At 42.4% G+C, this 26,498-nt stretch overlaps 1 protein-coding gene across 1 annotated transcript; it reads left to right on the top strand.

Annotated features, from left to right (window-relative positions):
• The first annotated feature begins 240 nt into the window (after window positions 1-240).
• gpc4 (glypican 4) lies at window positions 241-25,759 on the top strand. The gene is made up of 9 exons (XM_037260668.1): window positions 241-972; window positions 16,689-16,847; window positions 20,838-21,235; window positions 21,502-21,667; window positions 22,047-22,177; window positions 22,257-22,394; window positions 22,468-22,592; window positions 22,715-22,887; window positions 22,959-25,759. Exons 1-9 carry the CDS (start codon window positions 816-818, stop codon window positions 23,168-23,170), a joined length of 1,659 nt encoding a protein of 552 aa, XP_037116563.1. The 5' UTR covers window positions 241-815; the 3' UTR covers window positions 23,171-25,759.
• The last annotated feature ends 739 nt before the right edge of the window (window positions 25,760-26,498 follow it).

The following is a 26,498-nucleotide window of genomic DNA, read 5'->3' as shown; positions in this document are numbered from 1 at the left end:
AGATAAGAAATAAGAAAGGTCCAGTCAAATGAGAGTTCTCAGTGATAAAAAAATGTGGTTCAGGATTTTTGATTCTCTGATGTTTTTCCCTGTGTGAGGTTTTTGTTACATTTGTAGACAGGATGATTCTTTTTTGAATGTGTTGTGTCGACTACGGGTCTTGACTGAAGTAAAGAAATCCAGGCACTCCTGCTCCTGACTCCACCCCTGGTGTTCCTGCTTTCCACCCTCTTTGTCCCCGGAACTTCTCTTCTCTCCTGGGTGTCTATCAGCGCCTTCAGCCTGCATCTGGATCGCAGTAGGACGACTTTATAGTCCAGTGTCCCGACCTGCAGAAATCAAGGCCTCCTTGCGTGTGGACACAAGGCGAGAAAAGAAACAAAACAAGTCCCCTTTGTCGTCTTTCCCCCGCATGTGGTCATTACTGTCGTCGAAAGTGAGGAGCCAGCTTTTGGGATTTTTGTCTGGAGTCTAAAAAGTTTTTTATACTCTTCCAAGACATTTGTCTGGGCTCGTCTTTCTGTTTTTATGAGACTCTGAAAGTGGACATTTTCGTTTAACACTCTCTGTTTAAGGGAATAAGTTAGCGTGTGTGTTTCCCAGCAGTTTTCGGTGATTTGGATTTTTGCTCCCGTTCTGTTAAGTGAATGAAGCGTCTGTTGAGCTGAAGGAAACCAACGCGTCTAGATCCATGAGGAATATTGGCGTAACTCAAACTTAGATTACAGAACCCCTGGACACCTTTTGCACTCACCGATCTGGTTACTTCTTTTATTTTATTTATTATTTTTTTGTCTCTCTGAAACGGACAAAACATGAAGACGCTGCTGCTGTTGTGTGTGCTTAGCACGCTGGTCGTGTTTTGCGTTTCGGCCACGGCGGAGCAAAAGTCGAAAAACTGCAACGATGTTCGAGTTGCTTACAGTTCCAAAGGTTTCAACGTCAACGATGTTCCCAACAAAGGCGTTAACGGTAAATTCAAAATGTTATTTCATTTTCTCTATGAATGGTTTAAAAACTGGTCTGAATGAATGGTGCTCAACATTGGGATCGGGGTCCGCTATAGGCCCCAGAAGTCTTCTGGTGGTCCAACGGTCTCATAGTAATTAGCAAAGTCAATTTAACAATGTAACATCATCCTTGTTTGCTTTTGTCTATCATTTAAACTGGGGGAGGGGGGGGGGGGGCATTTTTTTAATGATTGCTTGGTTCCAGAGCAGTTACAATAGTAGTTCGTTAGTTCATAGTATTTCATTTTCCAAACTACATAAGATGCTTTGTGAACTTTTTCCTCGTGAGTGTCTGGCAACACTTCACTGCTTCAGCCAGTAAATATAACATTCATTTAGGAAATACTTGAAGGCAATTCATAACAATGGAGAGGTATAATCAACACACACAGTGTGTTCCCCACTGAAAGAAGCCAGCTTGTGTTTACTTTCAAGCTTCCTCAGTAAAACCTCCATGCTGGCAGGGAATTTGTTGAGTCTTTGGAGGTAGTAAAAACATGTTTTCAGATTTTTTTTTTTTTTTTTTTTTTTCCTCTCCAAAATGATCTCCTTTTCAGCAATGCATTGATAAAGTCAAAGCACAGGTTTAAGCAATGTTAGAAACCATGCAAATTAATCTTTGCTATTGCAATATGTCAAAATAAACAGTCTTCCAAATTACATGTCAAGTTTGACAAAAGTTATTTTTTTTGTAAGGACATTCTGATAAATTGTGTTATAAGACATACTATTCTATCCCAACAAAAACACATCCCTTTTGTTCAACCCAAGTAATGGAAACAAATGGTGGTGACTTTTACATTGAGGGTTGGAGTGGGGGAGCAAAGTTGGGGTTTGAAATTCCACTGTGCCCGGCATACTTCAAATCCCTCCCTTCTCTCATTTCCTTTATATGGTAGGTAAATGAATATGCTCACTTACCCGGACTGTTGCTTTAATTTCATTTCAGTTTGATTTCCACTTTTTCCTTTGCTCTCTGCTTAACAATGCACATTTCAGATGTTGGTTTGCCAAGCATTCCTGTGTCGATTTGGTGTCAACAATTCATTTGCCAGTGGTTTTCATTAACTGGACCACTTCTTCACTTTAAACAAAGGGTGATGACATTTGCTCTAATTAAAAATAAAGTGTTGTCAACAGTATTAATAATGAAAGATGTGATCTGAGGATTTTGCGGAATTGTTAGATATTTACATTTTGCCCATTAACATGATTTATTTGGGTGTACCTGTCAAAAGAGTAGAGCATGTCTTGCGTTTCATACAAGTAGTCCTCTGTCCCACTAAGTGGTGAACAACTGCAAGTGTTTTTCTATAGCGGCGAACAAGTGCGAGTGTTTTCGATAGCAGCGAATGTTGGGCTCTCGTCGGTGTACGTTAAAAGTCGCAAATGTTCGCCAAACGGTCGCCAGATGTTATCTTCTACTTTTATTGACGCCAGGGAATTTTTTTATCACATTCAAAATTTCCTGGCGACAAGAAAAAAGGCCCATTGTTTGTGGTGTTTGTTTGTTTGTTTGTCATTGTGATTCTAAAAAGCCATTGAGAATACCACAACATGTCCACATTGGTCACGTTTAATATTGTGCTGCATTTGGGGGGTTTTGAAAGAAGGTCGAGCGAGATTTATTTATGTTAATGACCTCCACGCATAGTTTTTCCTCACAATAAACTTTTGGTGTATGTATGTCTGGGCGTTAAGCACAAAGTCTCAATGAGTTCCCTTTGTCATAAATGGAAACCAAGATAATGAATCCATAGAGAGCAACAAGTCTCAAGGTTCATTCTTGTTACTGTTGGTAAGGAGTGTCCGCAAACCGTTTCTGCTCTTGAAATGTTGTACTATGTACTGTAAGTGCATAGCAACAGCTCCAGGTTAACGGTACTGTAATGGCCATATGCCACTGAGGTTGACTGTTGGTGAAGGTATCAAAATTCGCGTTATTGTCAGAGTTTTGTTCAAGGTCGCAAATGTTCGCAAAACATTCACCAGGCGTTCACCAGCAGTTTTAGTGATTTTCCTTGTCGCAAGGAAAGTACAGGCAAAACATTTGCAACCTTGAACCAACCCCGATGAGAACGCAATATAGCTTGAGCCCTTATTCCGGAATAACCTTAGTTTTTTTTATTATTTGGAGAGAGAAAACGTGTACCAGGTGGTGAATAAGTACTTCTTGAAATATTTATTGGCACTCTTACATTGATAGTAAATCAGACTGGTGGAATATGACTCCTATAGGATACACAAGATTGAAAAACCTACTTTTTACAACCATGGACATCTTGTGTTATTGTTGGCACAGTGCAGCAGGAGGGATGTTTGTTACCGTTAATGTTACTTTGGGGGGCTTTGTTGAAGCCGGACAAGAGTTACAATAAACATGTTGTAATGCAGTAAATGTGAAATGGAAACCCCAATTGCCTCAGCGTAGACCAAATTAAGTGATGGACAGTAACAGGAGGCTCAGATTGTGAATTCCTTGTTGCTCACATGGGATCAGTCTTATTCCACAATCTACATCCAAGGCTCAATTTCTTATCTATTACAGAATATGATGATTCCTTCAAGCTAGTTCAGTTCAGTGGAAATTTCGTAAGCCTCGTGTCATGATTTCTTTTTTAATCTTATCAGTAGGGCGGTGCATTAATGAAAAATGATCAGTGAATCAGAATTTTCAAAGTCCAATCAGAATGAATCACAATTGTTGGATTGTTGTTGCATATCAGGCCTTTTATTACCGAGACTCTTCAGGGGCAGTTTGACCTACAATTTGAACTCCAGTGTAAATTAACTATGAAACAACCAGTCAAATGTCTTGTCTGTTTCTCAAGGTCAATCCCATAAAACTCAAAAGGCGCCCTTTGTTTTATGTGAACCGCCCTGCATGTGTTTTTATTGACAAGTTCCTTCAGTACATTCAACGTCTATTCCTTTAGAAACCAAAAGATGAATAAATACAATGTTGTTTTGTGATGCCAAATGGGAAGCTGTTTAGTAAATCGTATGTACAATTTCTATTTGGCAAGTTTCCTTTCCTTTCCAGGTGTGCCATTTCACTCCCACTCATTTTGAATTAGTTGCCAAGATTGAGCTTTCTCTCAAACCACTTTTTAAGGGTCTCGTCTCAGGGTCGAAGGCATATTTACTCTGTCTTGCCATGGCCTCGGGCAGGGCAGACATGGGATTTTTGTTCAAGACCGGTAGAGTCCAGGCCAGTACTACTGTGAGAGTTGTATTTCAAATTCAACATAGCATAATTGTTTTTGTTGCAAATGTAATGATTTTTGTCATCTCTAAAAGTCTTGGTCTAGATCAGTGGTTCCCAAAGTGGGCGGTACCGCCCCCCTGGGGGCGGTGGAAAGATCTGGGGGGGCGGTGAGGAAGAAAGGGGCGGTAGGGGGGCGGTAGGGGGGCGGCAGTCAGATCCGACAGCATAGACTACAAAAGCAAAAGCTCAGGTTTGTAATTTCAAGCTTGTAATGTTCAGAATTTTATCTTATAATAAAAACCGCATTCTGGCGGTCAACATAATCTTGAGTTCAAGTCAACATGAAATTGGGGACTCGCCAGAACGCGCCGTGTTGTGTTGTGTTGAGCTGGTTAGGGCAGTGGTCCCCAACCACCGGGCCGCGGACCGGTACCGGTCCGTGGGTCACTTGGTACCGGGCCGCCAAGCCGCACAGAATTTTTTTTTTTATCGACGATCAATTAATTCAGGTCAAGACACTCGTCCCGGTCACGTGACATGTTTCCCCAGTCGAGCCCGCAAAGCTAATATGTGGCGACAGGCTAACTAACCAGGCAGTGAAGCATTCAAAACTGCTTCAACACATGGAGACCAAGCATCCTGCAATAAAAGACAAACCTTAAATCACTTCGGGTGTCATTGTCTCCGATTACGTCTAGATGGGACCGGCTCGTTTCTGAGAAACAAACTCAGTGCTCCCACTAATTCAACGTAATGGTAATGATATTATAAATGTATTATTTATTTATTTATATAAATGTATTATTTATTTATATAAATGCCGGTCCTTGGGGGGGGGGGGGGGGGGCTAGGAATTCACTGGGGAGCCAAAGGGGGCGCCAGCCTGCAAAAGTTTGGGAACCACTGGTCTAGATACTCTCTAGCCTCGATAATGACTGGTCTCAGTTGGCGTGGTCTTCAATCACCTCGTTCTCGAGATATGCACCTTTCAGAGTGAGAAATTCTCTGGCTCCTTTGTCAAACCATTTGAAAATTGGGGTTACAATAATTGGAGTTTTATTTCGGCATCTTAGTAAGAAAGCAATGCTGGAAAAAAATATTGCCTAACTCTCTCAGAGCAAGATTCTTTTTTTTTTTCTCCATTTATTTTATTCATTAAATCCTCTTAAGGAGATATTCAACGCTCACTTTGCTGCGTATTTGTACATAGAGAACCATCTCAGACTACCATCTTTTCAACAATCAGTTGCCTCAATCCAGTACTAAACTGATTGAGGTTCTGCAGTGGTTCATGGCTTCTTTAAAAGCGGTTCAGATCTTTGTTGCAGTCTAACAGATGGTGTAAAGGATTTCGATCTTACAGGTAACAGTGTCCTAGAGTTGTTGACAGGCATATCAGTAAATAGACTGTGATTTCTAGCTTGAAGAACCCCTCTGGATTGTTATCCCATTCAAAAGTAGTTGTCACTTCCTGACCCTGTATATGCAACATCTCCTCAGTAACTATTTGGTGAGTCCTCCGGATAATTGAGTTTAGATATCATGAGGCAGAGGTTTTGTGAACCCCAGGCGTGAGGGGAACCTGGCTTTGACTTGGGGTGGGAGTCCTGCTGCATGTACCTGTCAGCTCAGCGCTGCCTCTCCCCTCTTATCAGCTTCCTGTGAACACAGCAGGGCAGCGCAGACAGTGGCCCTCCGGATTCCAGCAACGACTTATCATCAGTCCAGAACAATGCAGCCAATCAGTGTTCAGAAAAAGTCTTCTATGCAATTATTCTTTTTAAGTCTAAAAATGTCAGGCTTCCATGGCATTGGTTTTCCAAGTTTTGGAAAGCCCCATTTCTTAACCAGTTGAACTTGGAATGTTAAGTTTCCCCCTCTTAAACCTTTTTAATATGCTCTGTGCTGAGCATTAGTTGAAGAGCCGTGTATCCACTAAGAGCCAGCAATTCCATCTCTGCATCTTTTGCTTCGGCCAGAACGTCTACAAATGGCCAAGTGAGCGAGAGATCAGTGGGGGGTGGATGCTGTGTGTGGGAACAATTGAGTAGCTCCTTATATGCTCGCCTGCTTACACCCCCCCTCACCACATTCCACACCGGACCACCAAGACCCACACACTGGGAACCCCAGAGCTGGGAGCACTCGGCAACAAAGTGCTCTGGAGGGATTGACCGAGGCATACAGAGGAAAAAAAGTGGAGTATGTGAGTGACAAGAAAGAGTTTGGACCAAGGCAAGTTGACCTGAATGCCCTGGAGGCAAGGGGGAATAGACAGGAACCAAAGAGCACAAATGCACAATGTACTGTATGTTTGTGTGGAGCACACTGCAACACATGAACTGTGTCTCACAGCCGACTTGGATCATGCAGGCAGGTTCCTGCCAATTGCACCCACTTCGAATTTACTTAGAATTTGCTTATCAGTGGTTTACTTGATTGGCTGCAGTGTCATCCTGTATTACCTTTCGGATATGAGTTAGTTTCTAGCCTGGTTTACTCAGAGCCTTGTATTCCGATTAGAATGAAACCAAACACAATGAAGAAGCTCCATACAATCACCTCAATTGGAATAAACACACCAAATCACAATGGAACTTGATTCAGATTCACAGCGGCGGTATACTCTTTTTGTCAAGCTGATGTCATATAAACACTTAAATCGGAATGCGTGGCAATGCTGCGTCCGGTCGCCGCTCGGTCTGTCTTGACATAAATTCGTAGTGGCATCGTTTACACAATTGAAAATGGCAGCAGATCCAAAACTTCAATAATGGCCTTGATCATTAATTACGTATGTTTTTGTTGGAGTAAGGGGATGAAGGAGTGGTACACCTCTTATGCTGTGACATAAACCATCTATCCACTATTTATTTACTGTTGATGTTGAAGTCCTTTTCGACATAAACTGCTTGGAGTAGAAACGTTCTTCAGCTATTGATCCTCCTGAACATCTCCCCTGTGTCGATCCTTTTACGACTTGTGTTGAGAAAAGGAGAGAAGAGCCACATTCTTGTCGGGGTGTTTGGATTGAATCCTAGTATTGGTTCCAAGCCAAACGAGTTGTAATCCATGCTAATTGCTCCCAAATCCTACATCACATCACCCTCTGACAAGGCCCTCGCTCACAATTAGCTCACTTTCAAAACTAAATAGGTTTCCCAATATTCATCTATTCCCTCCATGACCCGCTTGTGCTCAGATTTATTCCAATCTACAATTCTACTATTTGACAACGGAACAGGAGGTTTTCATTTGTGTTATTTTGTGAAAAAAAACAACATCCCACAAAAAAACCTTAGGGCGGTGTCTTGGCTGCCAAACATTTTTGAGTCTGATTTATGAACCGATGCCATGTTTCAAGCAAAACCGAAATGTAAAACATGATGAAAACAATGGCAGGCTTCCTGCTGGCTAAAGGCAAAAGAATCTCACACATCAAAGAAGATTTTGTTTAATGATGGTTCTGAGGTTTCAAATCATTCGGTCGGTATGTTTTCAGGGTGGCGTGTTTGCAGACAAATGTGTTCAATAGGAACGCTCGTGGTCCCGCCAGGCCTTAAATTATGGGTGAACGAGCCGAATGGCAAGCGGACGAGATACACAGGGGCAACATTCTGAACATGCTGCACCATTCACCGCTAAAGTCCATCAAATCATTGTGCTGTTAGGGTTAGACTTTCTTGTGCCTTTGATTGTCTCCGACAAGTGGCTTTCTTCCCATCAGCTCAACTGGTGTCCAGTGTCGTAAGGCCCAACAGGTATATCAGACTCTTTGTTGCTTCTTTGTAGCGCCGAGCCTCCAGAAACCTAATCCTGACCTCATTCCGCCTGAGGCACTTTGCCTGGACATGTCCTGTTTTTTGATCTGGTGGTCTTACGCTGCTTTAAGATGTTACATATTATCTTTAATGGGATTTTAAAAACATAACTCAATGTATTTTGTCTTAATTATTTTCAAACCTTTCTGGTGTTTCACCAAATCGGGACGAGGGCCCTCATTTCAACTTGGTGTAGATTACCAGCGCACACATAGGGCTGTATATTTGTGCAAAGCATGGTTTGATTGTGCGCAGGAGTGGAGTTTTTTTTTGCTTCTAGTATTTTGCAGACGAGCACAGTTTGAAACAGGCGTTTGCGCCATTGTGGGTGTGAACACAGCCGACTTGTTTCCTGGCCAATGAAAATGACTCCTCTCATTCTTTAGTCCAACATAGCATGAGCAAAGTGCGTTTATAACGACCTGCAAGCGATGATGTCAAGTTGGCCAGTGCAATCACAAATCACTGCTGTGATGTGGCCACTTTGAGACCATTCTAACCGCATCCATGTGTGTTTGCGTCCATGTGTGTGTCTAATTCTTTGTGCATTTTTTTTTTTTAATTCCAATTTGCACTCATTCTGTGTTTAGCATTAGGGTGTTTTTCCCGCTCCCCATCTCTCTGAAGCTGTATTATTGCTTGTTGTGTATGAAACCACAACCTGCTTCTGCGATTTTTTTAACATAATCCTCCCTCACCCTTTCACTATAATATTTTTTTATCGCTCACACACAAGATTGGAGTGGGTAAAGCTGGCATACAGTGTAGCAGAAGCACGAGATCAAACGTGCAAAATGTTTTCTGCTCTTCAAAAGGCACATGCAACATGAGGAAAATCTGGAAGATAAGGCCAGTTGATACAATGAATTATTGCTGATACCTCCCTAAAGCATGTGTTCATTCCCAGTAGTGAGGCTAAAAAGAAAGGTTGCGTGATTTACTCACATTATTTTTTTGCATTTAATATAACCGACATACATAATTACTAGACAGAATAACTTTTTTTGAATGTTAGTGTGCACTATCAATTGCATTCATAATTGTATTTGCAGTTCCTTTGTATACAAGTCTAGCATGTTCTCAATAGGTCAGACATGTTGAGTAATAGTGAATGTGCCATGCTCTGGTTTTTCTTTTTTGAGGGGAGCATTTATCAAGTCACTGGCTGAGAGGATGACCTCAAAGTCATTGCCTTCTTCTAATCATTAACGCATTTGCCACAGTTTAGAACTGCCGCTTTTCAGCCTAGATACAGTACAAATGCATTTTTAATTTGGAAACCTATCTGTACTGTCACATCGTCCATTCAAATCTAGTTTTAAGAGTTATGTTAATTCTATCACGCAAAATACACATTAGCACTGTGGTGCTACATTTGTTTCATGCTGCTTTGCACATAAAGGTCAGACATCGTCTGAAGATCATTTCAATGCTTAACTGTGGGACATTTTGAGAGGGGCAACACAACAGTGGTGGTTCCTGTTTTTTGATTTGTAAATGCTCTCAGGGAAATGTAGGAGCAAGTTGAAACCCTGACACAGGGGTGACCTGGGAAGTGGTGTAGGCAGGGGAGCTTTTGTGCCTGAACACAAAGCTGGAGATGCCGGCTCAGGACGCGAGAGGGAAACGGAGTGAGAGGCTGCTGCGATATTGTGGAATCTCCCCAGGCGCTTCTGGGTAAATGTTCATGGATGACAGCCTTTTGGAACACTCACAAGTGGAGAATTTTAATTGGCCAGAGAACTCAACTGATTTAGTAATTGGTAACGGAACTCTGGTAATGACGAATGAGAAATCATTTATCTATCCGTACACTTACAGACAGTCTCGGGGAAAACAATTGCAATGAATAAACTATTTTGTTTAAATGCACACACATTGCATCACACATCGCGTTAAAAGTAGAAAGTTACACATACCAGTAATTTCTGTCCAGCTTATTCCTGAGGGCTGTCCTGTCAGAACAAATATGGGAGGTACTGAGTGGCGAGGAAGACGTTTTGCTCATAAAAATCAAAATGTCAAAGCTGATCATTCTAATATTTGCCGCGGGTGTTTGAAGTTGACGTCAGTAGTGATGTTCACGTGAACTTGCAGTTTGATGACATCGTGCAACATGGACCTTGTTTCCATGAAGCGGCCCGGTCATGTGGTTAGCATGCAGTGGGAACTGTCGTCGAAAATGGTGTCATACAAACAGTTCCTATTGAAAAATAGAGCTGGTTTCACCATACAACCCACATTTCATGCTAAGGATCATGGGACCTAGGAATACGGTGGATAAATAAATTTTCAGAAATTTTGTCAGCTTAGTGTTTTGAAGCCGTTTGTGGAAGAGTGTGAATCCGCGATTTATTTAAGGAAACAATTTACACTGTCATCACCCAAAACCATGCCTTTGGCTCCAAATCAGAATATATTAAATCCAGACACGTCCGCTTAACTGCTCCTTCCTGTCTTTTTAAATGGATTGTTGCTTTACAGGGCTTTTCTATTGGCAGTTATGTCTATTCCCACTTCTCAATGTAGGTTTTTATTCGGGGTACAACAATACATGCATATCTATCAAACCATTCGATACATTGGTATCGTTTCGGTATGCGCAATATGTATGTGTATATATATATATCACAATAACCAGTATCAGATATATTAAAAATAACAGGTTAGTTTTACTCTTAAATAAAGTCAGATGAGAAATCTGTGGGTTTACCACTTCAACTATTCAGGTTTCATCAATGTGGAAACATGTTGACTTCACTTCTTAAGCACTAAACATTTTTAGACATTCTATAAATAAAACAATATACCGTAATTTTCGGACTATAAGTCGCGGTTTTTTTCATAGTTTGGGTGGGGGGGCGACTTATACTCAGGAGCGACTTATATGTGTTTTTTATTTTCAAAAAATTTCAAAAAAAAAATTTCAAAAAAAAAAAAAAATGAAACCGCGATAAACGAACCGCAATGTAGCAAGGGATTACTGTAATTTGAATTTCAAGTGACGACAGCAGCGCGAAACCATCTGCGTCACTCCAATTCATTAAATCCATCAATCGTCCTTTGTCAACAATGCGTGCGCGCCGCTGACGGCTTTTGCACTTAAAAATATTCCACAGGCCCATATAACGATATATAAATTATATATCAAATAACTATTATATAAGCAATAATGTTATCAAACCATCTGTGCACTCTAAATCATTAAATCCATCGATCAAATTCCTCGTCCTTTGTCAACATCGCCGCGCGTGCGCCCTGACGCCAGCCTCGTCGTTATTCCACAGATTTACTATATAACTATATTGTAGCGTTAACAAAGTTCAAGGAAAGACGTGGGTTTGGTAAACGGCTCTTTATTTAACAAAACAAACTTACAGGCGTGTGGCGGCGTGGACGTCCAGCCACGAAAGGGGACGAGAGCTCCATACGATAGGACCGGGCGTGCGTAGAAGCCATGACCGAGCTCCATGCACCGTCCTCGGACAGCCACCCGGCTGAGCGCCGGCCCTCGACTTCCATCCACGGAGCTGAAAGGCAGCTCGGTAGAGTAGGACCGGGCGTGCGTAAAAGCATTGTCCGAGCACCATCCACCGTCCCTGGACAGCCACCCGGCCGAGCGCCGGCGCCCGACTTCAATCCACGAAAGTGAAAGAAAGCTGGACGAGTGACGCTGACGTCAGCAGCGCGACGCGACGTCGCGGTCGCGCGTCAGCAGCGCGACGGTTGTTTACATAAAGGACAAAGATCGACTCGTCCAGCTTTCTTTCACTTTCGTGGATTGAAGTCGGGCGCCGGCACTTGAAACAAAGCAAAGTATTAAGACAGACAAAACTTAAATGTTTTTCCCCATGCTTCACGTAATCGGTGAAAGATTGTGAAGTGTCCAACACCTCAATTCATTTGGTCAGACTTAAACGGACATTGAACTGGACTGAACATCGGCACTCATATAATAGGGCTATATGTAGAAACGATTTCACTGAAGTTCACGCCACGAAAACAATCTGTAGTGATTTAAGGGCTTTTGGGGGATGAGCGCGACGACAGATTGTCCCACCCACTTTTAGAGCTCTCTTCCTGGTTTTTCATCTCAGCCAGCCGGTCTACATCACCGGAGGCAGGCAACATTGCAATGCGTATTGTTTCCAGGCTTGGTTTGTCACATTCTGATGTCACTTGGTGCCTGAATTGGTAATTTATTGCCACCGATGAGTGTATGCACAGTCCTACTCTTGTTCACTTTAACCTGTGAACACATAAAAGACCAGATTGGCAGAACAATTTTGAAATATATTTATTTGTAAGTTAATTTTATTCAGTTTGTATTAAAGTATATTTCTGGATATCTTTGTCGTGCATTCATAACATTAAAAAATATTCATCTTATTCAACTCAGCCACAAACAAATACCACAAATAAATCCCTCCAGGAATGGTAAAGGCAATCACGTCAGCCGTCTCAGTGGTCCCTGAATTATTTTTCAGGGAGCTGTCAACCCGAGGATTAACCCAAGAGCCCATGCCCAAGAAGAAAAAGAAAGTTACATTTCATAGACAATTCCAGAAGACCCACTTTATAGATTTATAGCGACAGGTGATTCTCACTCATAAAGCCCAATAGGCGACGATGAGTCAATGCTGCCTTCAACAAATGAAAGTGCTTTCAGAACATCATTCTTTGTGGCTAACCACATTGCAAAGAAAAAAACCCCAGTGGATTCATATTTGACGTCACTGCATTCTTTTCATCGAAATGCAGAATATTTTGGAATGTTAGTCAAACCTAAAAATCGGAAAACAAGTACAGTATGTTAGTGTACAAAGTGAAATGTGAGGTTTACTTTAGGATAGCACTGACATTGAGGGGAGGTATGTAAATGTGAATTTGCGCAAGACACACTTCACCTTTCTTTAAATATGACTCACTGGCACGGTGCCCTCGAGCAATCTGTGGTTGGACCAAACGGCTACTTGATGTGAATACGTGGCTTATTGTAACATCCCCTCCACCAGGCGCATTATTCAAAAACACTGAATTAAAATATAAAGCTGACTCATTACAGCAATTCAAAATTCAGCGATCTCCTGCATTAGTTGCACCGCTGCTTCACAGCACAATGTTTCTCTGAATTTGATCTTTTTTAATTTTGTTTTTTTCCTTTTCCAGTAGAAAACACTTTGTTTACTATGCACAATACAAGCAACCTTAATACTATTATACTGTAGTTCCAGATTGAAAATACAAGCATCTCTTTAGTCACGTTAGTCGGTATTAAGGTGTGTGTTGTTTTTTTCATCTCATTATCTTTGTTAGAAACAAATTGTTGTGTGAAACTTGCACCACAGCTCGTTAGTGACGGCCCTAATATGTACTGTTAATAAGGTGTTAATATTTTTATCAATGTCTTGAGTCCAGGATGGTTCAGAAATAGCCCTCAAGGGGCTTTGATGACTTCAGATGGAGTGAATTGACCACTGGCCTTCCTATTGAGAGTTTTTGCTTGTGTTTGTGACTTTTACGACTCCTAATTGCCACGGTGTCTGTGGGGGATGTGAGTTAGTGGTGTTATTATTGGATGAGTGAAGTTTGGATGGTGGGTTACTGTGTGTGGTGGATGTGCCCGGTTGATGGACAAGGGGGTGGTCAGAGGACAGGACCTCTCTCAGAGGAGTGGCTGTTAACCCTTGACCTCGCCGGTTGAGCCTGCAGGGTGGTGGCGGTTAAGGCGGAGGGCGTGTAGGCGTTGGGTGGGGCCTGCACTCCGATGTCTGCGTGGTTCAGGGGCACATGGTGGCAGGCAGAGAGAGGGCGGCAAGGTGTCTAATCTGTTTTTTTGTCTGTGAGGCGTTTTCACCTCCCCCGCCATCCTTCTTCTGAGAGAAGCATTTGAGAGGCAGGGCAATGTCAAAGGGAAGTGTCTTATTTTTATGAGCCATTTAAAGGGGATGGTGGTCTCCCCACAAAGGAAAGCCGGAGAAGTAGTGCAGCGCTGATGAATGCCACAGCACACAGTCATGTTTATTTACAAGGTGCCGTTCCCTTGTTTTGACCACCATAAATAGCTGTTTTCCTCTTCAGAGTGACACGCCAACAATGTTTTTTCTCAGAGTCTTGTTACATCTTTGAGCACTTAAAAAGCCGCTCACCCAAAACAAAGATTATTCGTGTCGGTGACTAAAGGAAAATAATTGGCAAAGGTTGCTGTAAATAAGTAACGATAGTCCCGGATCACTCGCACTCGGTGTCTTGTGCCTCAGGCTTCTTTTTTGGTTTACCAGCAAGGCAAGAAATTGTCTTCTAAAGTCTGCATGAGCTAAGGATCTGAGTTTTTAGAGACTTGAGTCTTTGAGCTAACAATACAACATTTGTATGGACATTCCTGTGAAATATCGACCATCTCACTTTTATTTGTGTACTTTGGTAACTAGGGCTATTTTCCATGTGGATATAGTCCTTCTGAGTGCTGTGCGGTGTGGCCCCTGCCGAAGGGAGGGGTGCGACTTGGATGTCTGTTGGACCTAAATGTTCAGTGTGTACGTGTCCGTGCGTGTGTACCCTGTGCTCCAAGTGACTCCAATCATGCCTGTACAAAGAGCCATGTGTTGAGCAGTGATGTGATGTGTGAATATGTTTTAAGTTTGGGCTGCCGGCGTGCGTACATGTGAGCGCGCACGTGTACTTGAACGAAGCCTGTTGGGCGGCTTGGAGTGTGGGGTTGGAGAGAGATGAGTTTGGGGAAAGGACTGTGAAGTCTCTAGAGGATTATGTGGACTTGATCCCAGACAGAAGGGTCCACTTTATGGCGCCAGGGTGCATCCCTATTTGGGATCCCTTTTAAACAACTATGGCTGTGAATCACTCCTACGCCTATCGATTGGAAAACTATTTGTTTTCTGTTTGAATATTTTTTTCTATGGTTTTGGCAACCAAAACCTCAACAAGATGACATTTTTCGACATAGATTTAGCAGTGTTTACTGTTGGCTTCCCTTCTTTTGGCTCCAGCTAACACTGTGGCGTAATCGTGACGTGGCCATAAAGGGGTTTTATATAATCAACCTTTTCAATCAGTAGGCTGATTATTTGGTCTACTATTCATTACTTAATGCTTGCAGTAGAAGATGTGTTTGATAAATATATTAAAAAAATGATTGGAGTAAATCGTCATTTGTTTCATGTAAATTTAAGGGAAACTTTTTATCACTATTGGGTTAGAAAATTACCTACTGTATATCTTAATATTAAATTTTGTCCATATTGTACAGCAATATTTGTATTAATGAGAAGTAACATTTTACAAGAGGTGGAATACCCCTAAAATAATAGTGGAGTTGCAAAACTAAAGTTATTTATTAAAGGCCAGGTCAAAGCTCTTCCCTGCGTAAGTTGCAAAAACCTTTGCAGGCACCTCCACTTGGGGAAAACTAAACACCACCATACAAGGCCTGAAAGGATCCCTGTGTTCTCTTTTTTTCTTCTTTTTTTTTTTTTAAACGTCATTCCTGCCACTGCTTTACATTTATCCTTCATGTCCAAATGTATCTTTGACATGCTTGACAGTTACTGATGTGTCAAAGACAATAACTTTTAAGAAATGTCTTATTGCTAGATTGTCAACCGGTGGTCCGCGCCCCTCTAGTGGTCTGTGCCGGTATTGCAGGTGGGCCGCAAAATTGGAAATGGAAAATGATTGTAACATTTTTAAAACCAAAATTGATTCATTATTTAAACTTGATTTATTTTCCAGCTAATTTTGTGAATCCTTTACCCATCCACATGTCAAATGTATTCCCAAAACAGACATAGAGATGCAAATAAATAGCCTGTATAGGTCTATCCTCCTTCGGTGCAAAATAAAATAATATTCCGCCAAGGCAGCGTTGCTTCTTGGTTATAATGGTGGTTCCTTGGACAAAACCAGTTGAAAACCCCTGTCTTATTGGACCAAGCTCCTAATAGTTTTAATGAATTGACAATGATGATTCTGACACGAAAATTCCTTATTTGGATCAGTTTGAAATGGATTCTGTTCTGTTCTTAATGCTGCAACTTGCATTGCCAAAAGATGTTTTGTTGTATTACTTTTTAAAATGGGGATCTAAGTGGGGGGGGGATTATTTGAGAGTAATCCGCATCAACCTGCCTTTTTCTGAATTACATACCTGTTGAGTGATGAAGCGGTAATCCTGAAGACGACGACAATGAATTGACTGTGCAGTGCAATGATGATGACTGCAATGTGTTGTGGGTACTGCATCAATGATCTTATTGTAAAATAATATTCAAGAAAAACAAGACGCAATAGGCGTTTAGAGCCTAATGCTGACTCGTGCCTAGTCATGTGTTTTTGGCTTGAGGATGCAGCATGCTTGTAGGAACAGATGTGTGCACTGAATGAAATTAGCTCATCACCGTCACTGATTTCACTTTTCTTTTTCTGTGTCCGCAGCTTCGGTAAGTTCAGAGATGATGTCATGAAGCAGCAAATGTTTGTGTTCCGCTGTTCACATGACCTGAGTTGAATTAAAGGCATTTTTTCCCTCCTGAAAGTTTCTCCATTGTGGACCCAATAAAGGTTCAATAGTGTCGTAACACATGATCTCACAGTATTTTTTTACATTGTTGCTTTTTGTTTTTCCTCTTCCAGGAGCATCACTGAAAGTGTGTCCACAGGGTTTCTCCTGCTGCACGGTGGAGATGGAGGAGAAGCTAAGCCAGCAGAGTCACTATGATATCAAAGCCCCTGTCTCCAGGCTTAGCACCAATCTCGTGTCCACCTTTCGACAGAGGCATCAGCACTTTGACCGTAAGCAAGCACTCAAACACAAACCTTCCATGCTACAGTACCACAAAGTGTTCCCCTACTACTAGCGCTAGCCAGCATGCATGCTGCATGATTTTTGACGGACGCTCCCACCTGCTGAGCGGAGACAGTCGGTCTGTGTCCACTAGCTCGTCCACCTGTCTCTCAACATCTCGGTGCCCTCCCTCAGCGGCCCCCTCTGCCGGTTTTCCTTCTCCAGAGAGACGCACACACACACTCTCAGACGGACCACACACATTCAGATGCGTGCTTCCTTTTCCTCCCAGCGTACGCACCCGTGTAGCCTGTAAATAGTCAGATCATCAGATTTCGCTCGTGGAGGGCGGAAGCACTTGGGAACATGCAACACTGCAGAATAGCAGAGGAAGTGGCACTGTTTGTGTTCGTAGCTAGCCACTGCCGCTGTTCCTTGTGATAAGATGAAGGGATGGAAAGAATGACGAAATGGACATCTTGAGAGTTTAGTTAGTTTATGTATGCGAGTTGTGCCGTATGTACACGCCTGTGCATCCGTGGGTCACAGACCTTTACATCTTGCGGGTCTGTGAAAGAGAGCGAAAGATTGTCAGCAAGCGGGTGCGTGTGTATTGCAGCCAGATGTGAACTGGAATGTGACGTGTCGGAATGCAGTGGCAGCTCTCACTCCATCCCGCCCCTCGCTTTCTCCTTTCGCTGCCCTCTGTCCCCATCTTGTGCCTCTCCACTGGCCATTTTTGTCCTCCTTTTTGTTAATTTGAAAGCATCAAAAGGTTGATATTCTAGCATATCTTTTTAATTATGTACGTACTTGAATTTCTGATATTAATTGAACTCACACCTACAGCTCAGCATAGATTATCTTTTAATTTGAACAGACATTTTGACAGACATCTCATGGCTGTATTTTATTCAAATTAATACCCATGGTTGGTTAATGGTTTATTAAACCAAAATTAAGTGAAAATGTTGTTTTCTGTGGGGGTAAAACAAAATAAAAGCAATATATAAATGTTACAAATTCACGGGTTTATATTTGCAAATGTGTTGCGGAAATGAAGAGTGGATCATCTTAAATCAAACATGGTTTAATCATCATAGTTCATTGTGGAATACTGCAAGTTATACAGTCCATTTGAAAAGTCACAGTTTTCCTGGAGATGTCAGCCCAGAGCTGACGGTGAAATTGTAACCTCCTTTTGGTTTACCTTTTGTGCGCCCCCGTGACTGCAGGAAGCTTGGGGCTCTTTCCAGACTGTCAGATGTGGGATCTCTTTACAAAGACCTGCTGCGCTTTCTTCCACTTGGACCATTTGATACCTCTCACCGCTTATGACATGTTCAGATTGCTGTCCTGTCCTATTAATTACTGGTTCTACTCCAGGACACCCCAGAGTTGACACACAAAGTGCTTCTCCTTGTATTGACTGTTCATGAACACGACATGAGCAGTGCTGTGCCGAAACGCAGCTCGAGTCGTGGATGAAAACAGACATGCATTTACACACTAGCAAACCCAGGAAGTGGTGTATGTGATTAGACACGCTCTCACCCTGCGTCTGGAGCTGGAAGTCATGGCCAATTAGGAGACCGAAATAGTTCTCCCCGCTTTGCCATGATCTCAGCCTGTCTGTCGGCCTTATTGCTCTGACCCCGTCCAGCGGGGCAGGCTTATGTGTGGAATTTAAGAACGTGGATTAAGGCTCCTAACAAGAGACACTCATCGCCAGCAGCAGGACTGACAGAATCACATCCCATGAGAAAAGAGTGAGGAGCAAGGACTAATTGGCACAAATAGGGGTGCAATTGGGTTGGGATTGGGAGGAGCAGAAGTTTAAAGGAACACAGGTGGGGGGGGGGGGGGGGGGGGGGGGGTTAAAATGCCTGGCTGCTCCTGTAATGGATTAAGATCATGGCCCACGACTCCTATGCAACATGATGACAGAATGGCTGGGGGAAGGACTGCAGAGGATAGATGTGACCATTTGTATCCTTCTACATTTAACAAGCCACGTGTAGCCTTTCTCTTCTCGTACACTTTGCAAGATGCGTGTGCAATGTTGCTCATCCTCTTGGCGTGGTCTTGCCCCTTTCCCCCATCGTCCTTCTCTTCATGTCCGACATTCAACTTTTTGGCTGGTGGCCCTGAAGATTATTTATATTATGTATACTAGGATAGTCTTGATACCTTATCATTGAAGAGGGTATTACTTCAGCGTAGTTACCTTTTTTGAAGTATGAAATCTAACTGAATATTTGACATTTTCCAAGCATTACGAAAAAAAAAAAGTGATTCTTACGGAATGATTTAGCGTGATGCACGAAATGATGTTAGTGGACAGATGAATGATTATCAATTCATAATGAATGGATAAGTATTTACTATTAAATGGCAGGTTGATTTATATTTATTCAGGAAATTTGCACTGTCCCAGTCAAGTCAGCGTCAGAGATCTTTGGGTTGCATCGTGAATGTAGAACCCTGACCTATTCTTTTTCCTGACGTTGTTGCTACTATCAAATTCCACGGTTACGGGTGAACCTTTTGATGTAATCTCAGTCAGTGAAGAGTACAACTTGGTTTCTTGTCATCTGCTGTGTGTGCCTGTGCATGTGATTTGGGGGCTGCGGTGTTTCCGGTATCCTTGGCAACACAGTGGGGCTTTGGAGTTAAAAAAGCCCTCAACTTAACCCACCCCACGCTGCCCTCAATCCTCCCCTTCCCCATTTTTTCTTTTTAGTGTGTCAGTCTGGAGTGGAAGTGACAGCATTACGAGGGGACTGTGTGCGTGCGTGCGTGCGTGTGCACGCGCATGTGTGGCTAAGGAACGTTTAGTGTCTCCCTCTGTGAGAGCATGGGAACTTTACATTTCAAAGGCGAGCATAGGGCACCCAGAGAACTGCTGTGGGACAGAAGTTTTGTCTGCACGCAGCAGCGAGGGGGAGAAGAGCAAGAGTGGATAGAAAGGAGATGAGTGAAAGGGGGGCTGCGAGCGTTCGCTTGCATGCATGCACGACTGAAGGCGACGCATTTTTCAGTGACTCTGTGGAATTCTCATTTTGTTCAGATTAAGAGAGTCGGGGGCTGAGGGGGACTGGATTATTGAGGGTAGGTGGAGAAGGGGGGTGCTGGACATTCCTCAGGATGAAGTAGGTCATTGTTCCCTGTCTACTGAAGAGAGATGGCTGAAGGAACTGATGAAGTGAAAGCAGTATAGGGAGGGAGATGTTGGGATGGGTAAAAGGCATACAGGTCCATATGTAGGAGGGAAAACAGTTCTCATTATTCAGTAATCCTATTGAAAAAGGCCTCTGAAGGACTGTCCAAGAGAAACAGGGAGAAAGGAAAGCCAATGGAATGTGACAACAGAAAAAAATGCCATTGATGAAGGTCAGTTTGATGTAAGGAGATGTCTGCGCTGAATGCATTACTGAGCCAGACGTTTTCCAACAGCCCGCATTGTAGCCTGCACATTTTGATCCTTTGGCTTAGAGCTTCAGTAAAGTGGTCGATTGGCAACTATTGAAGCACCAGTGTCAAACTCAAGGCATGGGGGCCAGATACGGCCCGCCACATCATTTTATGTGGCCCGCAAAGACAAATTGTGCATCAACTGTGTCTCAATACTAAAATTACAAATTATCTTCACTTTTGCTGGCATTTTTTTTGTACCATTCCTCTTTTTGAAACGTTTGAAGGTTTTACTAGTTCTTCATTAGTTTTTTGTGTAGCCTATACTGTATATAATGCGTATAAGGCATTGACAGCTATATATAACGGCCCTCCGAAAGAAACTATGACTACGATGTGGCTTGCGACAAAAATGAGTTTGACACCCCTGTAAAGTATCTGAAGCCAGATCATTTTTCCTCAATTGCTTTCTGGCGCAATTAATAAATATTGCATGCACGATGGTCAGAATTTTAAATGACATGAACGGAAGGTTGTTTGTTTCGGAATGACACAAATCTCCCCTTGTCTCCACTTTCCTACAGAGTTCTTCCGAGAACTTTTGAAAAATGCAGAGGAGTCACTGAACAACATGTTTGTACGAACGTACGGGATGATGTACGTGCAGAATGCCGAGCTCTTCAAGAACTTCTTCCAGTCCCTGACGAGCTACTACGTGTCCGGCAGCTCGGCCGTAAACCTGGAGTCCATGCTGTCGGACTTTTGGGCCGACCTCCTGGAGAGGATGTTCCGGCTGGTCAACGTGCAATATGAATTCAGCGACGCCTACATGGAGTGCGTCAGCCGGCACACGGAGCAGTTGCAACCTTTTGGGGACGTGCCCCGCAAGCTCCGCATCCAGTTGACGCGTGCTTTTGTTGCCGCGCGTACATTTGTGCGTGGCCTAAACCTTATGCCACAGGTGGTCAACAAAGTCTCGACGGTAAGAATGGAAGAGGCGCACTTTTGCTAGCAAAATGAACCTTTTTCTCGGAATGCAGCGCTGTGTTTTCTGAACGCATATCATTCTTGGCTGCAGTTCCCTTCCAGGCTGATAACATAAACCACTTTGTTTTTTCTGCTATGACATGTTTTTCCACAGCACGGAGTGATTAATTGATGATTGGATTATACTGTTTTGTGAAATACTAAATAGTCAGTGTCTAAATATGTTATTGAGTCAATGTTTGTCTTCCAACTGACCTGCAGGTCAACGCGTCTCCCAGCTGTGTGCGAGCGGCCATGAAAATGTTGTACTGTCCCTACTGCTCGGGCCAAGTGGCGCTGAAGCCCTGCCAGAATTATTGTCTGAATGTGATGCGGGGCTGTTTGGCTAACCAGGCAGACCTGGACACAGAGTGGAACAACTTTCTTGGTGAGTGACAAGATTCACTTGTGTGGACTCTCCCTGTCCTTACACTGATTAGCAAGAAGTACGTAATCATCATTAGTGTCTACTTTTTGTGACATTACAAATGGAAGTTTTGTAGCTTTTCTAGCATACTGATGATTGAAATATGAATGCAACAAAAATGTTTCAAAGCACATCTTAGTGGCTTGTGTTTCAAATGGACCATTTTGTTCAACTTTGTTGTGTGGAGCCACCTGGGACTTAGAGCCACAGCACGATGCAGTAGCTTTTGAGTCGTTGCTTCCCCCTACTGGACATTAATCGCTATAGCAACCGTTTGAGGTGATGAGAGGTGCTTTTGCATGAATGATTTCTAACGCGGTAGTTTGTCCAATTGTTGTAGATGCCATGCTTGGTTTGGCTGAGAGGCTGGACGGTCCATTCAATTTCGAGTCCATCATAGATCCCATTGATGTGAAGCTTTCCGATGCCATCATGAACATGCAAGAGAACAGCATGCAAGTTTCACAGAAGGTCGGTATTTTTCCATCTTTTTGACGGATGCGAGAAATACACAAACTTAATAGCAGTTAACCCTTCTCTCCTCTGACAGGTATTCCATGGATGTGGCCAGCCTAAACTTAGCCGCTCCAAGCGTTCTGCCAAAGAAACCGTTTTCACTGGCCGCTTCCGCCCCTACAGCCCTAACCTTCACCCTACCACTGCTGCCGGAACAAGCTTAGATAGACTGGTAAAGTGTTCTATATAAAGCACTGGATGTCTTTGTGTAGGGCGGAGCTTGACTTGTGTGTTTTCGACAACAGATGAGTGATGTAAAGAAAAAGTTGAAACACGCCAAGAAGTTCTGGTCCACACTGCCAGACACTCATTGTGCTGGTGAGAGAATTGCACCTGGTGATGACTGCTGGAATGGAACAGCCAAAAGCAGGTAAACTATTTCAGACAGTGTTCCCACACCACATGCGTTTATGGAATATTTTGAAAAGTATAGGGTTGAGTGTTCAAATATTTTTCAAGTCCACCACTCATATTGATGAGTTTGTCTCCTAGGTATGAGGCAGTAGTCATTGGCAATGGGCTGGCCAATCAGGTGTCCAACCCCGACGTGGACGTGGACATCACGAAGCCAGACATTGTGATTCGAAGCCAGATTGCGGTTCTGAAGGAAATGACGAGTTGGCTGAAAGCTGCATACAACGGCAACGATATCTCAATTGAGAACGGTGAGAATGTGAATCTTTTAATTGCTTGTGACCCAATGTACATCACTTTCCGCCTCTCTCTGCATACTCAGACGAGGAAGCCAGCGGAGGAGAGGAGAGCGGCAGCGGCTGCGATTCTCCATCCTGTGACACAGATCGGGACATCTACTTCTCCACTCCTCCCAATCCCGTGGATCCTCGAGTTAATCTGGTGCAGGGGGAAGAATCAGCTGGTGTAACCCTGCAGGGTAGCATGGCACTAGCACTCTGCGGGCTGGCCCTGCTTGCCGCCCACTTGAGATAAAAGTATTTGGGCTGTGAGACAAAGAGAATGACTGAGAAGGATGGAGGGAAGAGGAAAACCGTCAGAAAGACTTTAACAAGACTGCCTTCAGGCCCTCGGACAGTCCACCATTTGTGGAAGGGGGAGGGGGGGGCTCTTCTTAATATTACAATAATTTCACTTTTAATTATTTTGTTTGCATGTTTTGAGGACAACAGTGTACAACAATCTCATTCGCATGCCAAGAAAGCCACCTTTCTCACTAGGTAAAATCTTGACTCCTTGTGGCGCTCTCTGTTGGAGCTACACGATGGGCGTGCCTGCAGCATTAGAAAAGCTATAACGTGTCTTATTAGGCAGTTGAATCTAATACTTGAGTGTGTGCCTTCTTCAATGATTGCCATCTACAATATATGCCCAGCACCCGGTACCTATGATGGAACATAGCTTCCTCATCAGTGCTGTCCTTCCATCCTACAGAGATCTGCAACATAACATAGATGGCAGTCGTTATGTTTGAGCAGTGATGATGAGCGTTTATTTCTGACAGTCATTTATCACTCTGTGTGCAAACTGTGAATCTCTGCGTTTATGCATATGCCTACAAACAGCCAGTACGAAATTCTGGGACTAGAGAGTCTTGACTGGTTTCTCTCAACGTAACTGTAGGCTCTTTGTTCTGCGTTTGCCTTGGAAAGATAGATTGTCTTGTCAGGGCTGCTGCCTTACTTCATCCTAACAATATACAAAGAAAGATGTTACACCCCTTTTCAGGGGGGTGGAATTGTTTTTACAAGAGCTTTGAGGGCTCCCTTTGAGTCCAATCCTGCACAGACTATATTGGTCGGGTATGAGCATAATCACAGCCTCACTTCAATGTTTCTCTGTTCAGTAGTAAGGTCATACCTCATACATGTTCTCTATGTTAGTGCAATCTAGTGATTATGGAGTTGAAAGCGTCTGTCGAATGGCGTTATCTGTGGCTGGCGCCCCAGTGAATTGACATCAGGCCTGAGAAGGAGCGTGACTGCTGGTGTTACCCCAGAAAACGACAAAGCCGACAAGTCCCAAATGCCCCCCAAATGCTTTTGTACTATATGTAAACTCAGTTCACGATGGAAGATCTGAATTTGTACAGTCTTACACGCTTGAAGGTTTCACACATTTGTCTAGACAAGAGAACCAAAAGAGAGTGCTTCGATCAAAAGGAAAGATTATTTTAACACAGGGTTTTTTATGTGGAAGAGGTGCTGTATTTTTTAATAGCTATTTTTGGTATGATTTATATTAGGTACTACAGTGGGTTTTGAATGCTACCTTAAGGTGGTTGAACTGGTTCCTGTGCGTCTTGGTTGCACATTTGTACCTCATGCATGGCCTTTTCCAGTCAAATTGGACTCCTCATGAACCGTAATTTATCCATCCTCACCTTCTATCTCATCATTTCAACTAATGGTTGATGTAGTTTTGTCACAACTACAACCAAAATGAATGCAATAGATGTTTTTTTTGTTTTTTTTCCCCCCTTCCCAAATCAGTCATATATATACAGTAATTGGCAACTTCCAATGGTAAAATGATTTCAGATGAAAGTGAATTGTATCCATTCCGCCATGTGCATAAATTCCCTTTAGGGTGTGCGCAACACTAGACCTTCTATTCATTTGACACTTTCGTGTTGTCTTTTCCATGTCAGCTCTAAAATTGAGATGACTTCAACATCACAAAGTCTTTCAAGTTATTATTTTTAAGTGTCTTTTCCATGTACCACGACGGACCTTAAACAACCAGCCCAGGTAAAGATGGGCAGAAAATACCGTGCACCAGGTTTTTGCCTCTCTTTGGGCTTTGTAATTGACATCTTGATTGTAAGCTCTCATGAAGATGCCTTCAAAATAAGTGAGCAGTCCAGTAATAGACTGAATCAGTGAGGACACCACTGTTAAAAATCTCACTTTGAACCAACCCCTATGCAATCAGTTTAAAATCTTGAAGCCTTAATTTAACATAATGAAGCCTGAGCTTCAGCAATTGGATTGGCATTACTCTACTTCAATTTGACCAGTATTACTAACATTTCTATGAGTGCTTATGCAATCTTGATGACTTATAGATGACTGAAGAACCCCCCCCCCTAACCCTAAACATAAGACAAACTTTCAGATTTAGTGTTTTGGAAAATTATGGTAACTGTGCGTGCTTGCGGGCCACAGGAACGTTTTCAGGCAGGAGTTGGTCCTGCTGCAGGATGCTGTGTTTTTTAACCACAGAGGAACTTTAGTCTTGAGACTAAATTGAGTTGGACAGGAGTGGGTAATCCTCTATCTGTATTTGGCCTACAAGGAAACTGAATGGACTCTATCATCTCTGAGGAGAGAGTGTGTGTACAACTGAAAAGAATAAGAGAAGTGTAAATAAAGAGCAGCCGTTTTAGATGTCTCTAAAAGAGGCCGTAACATTACAACAGATTTTTACATGTCAGAGTATCTCCTAAATGTTATGGAAAAGCAAGATGAGATAGATGTTGAATTGTAAGAAAAAAAATGTATATTAAACAACATTTCTTAGTCTTGTTGAAATAAAGACTGCCAATATTTAACTGATTGTGAACATCTTTGTTTTGTCGTCTTTGCACTTTTCACTCGGCTCGTAGATCGTAGATATCGTTGTAGCTAACAACAATGTATAAAGTAGGAAACAGATAACCTTTAGTGGATGCATTACTGTGCGGAGGTTTGCAGAAAAAAAAAATCAAAACTTCACTAGTCACTTACCATTCTGCAGAAAAGAGCATAAGGACTATTCATAAGGTCTACTACGTGGAACACACAAATCCACTTTTTATACAATCAAAACTATTGAAATTTGCTTTTATACTGTTTTTATATTTTAATTGTGTATGCTATTTTATGTCTGTACGGCGACCTTGAGTGCCTTGAAAGGCGCCCTACAAATAAAATGTATTATTTTATTATTATTATTATTAAATTCACTGACTTGGTATCTTACCAAACAGTAATCGTGTATAACGCAAAAAACAGGCAATTACCAGAAAATATCTATGAATTAAATACATTAAATTATGTATGTTCCTCCAAAATATAACTCCTCAACTGCATCAGAATAAAATATCAACTTGCCTGAAGGGGACAGTACCCTAAATAAAATATGGTCTAAAATGATACGATAATAAGGTCTAGATTTAGACGTCTCAACCTGGTCGAAATAAAAACTACACTGTACACTGATCAATGATTGTTTAAAACATAGTAATACAACATTTCTCCATCATTTATACAACTTACAGCTATTTTAGTTTTTAATATATAATATTTAATGGATTTAATTT

This window comes from Syngnathus acus, chromosome 10, assembly GCF_901709675.1.
Source record: "Syngnathus acus chromosome 10, fSynAcu1.2, whole genome shotgun sequence".
NCBI classification, from domain to species: Eukaryota; Metazoa; Chordata; class Actinopteri; order Syngnathiformes; family Syngnathidae; genus Syngnathus; species Syngnathus acus.
This window is presented reverse-complemented; position numbering and strand designations above follow the sequence as displayed.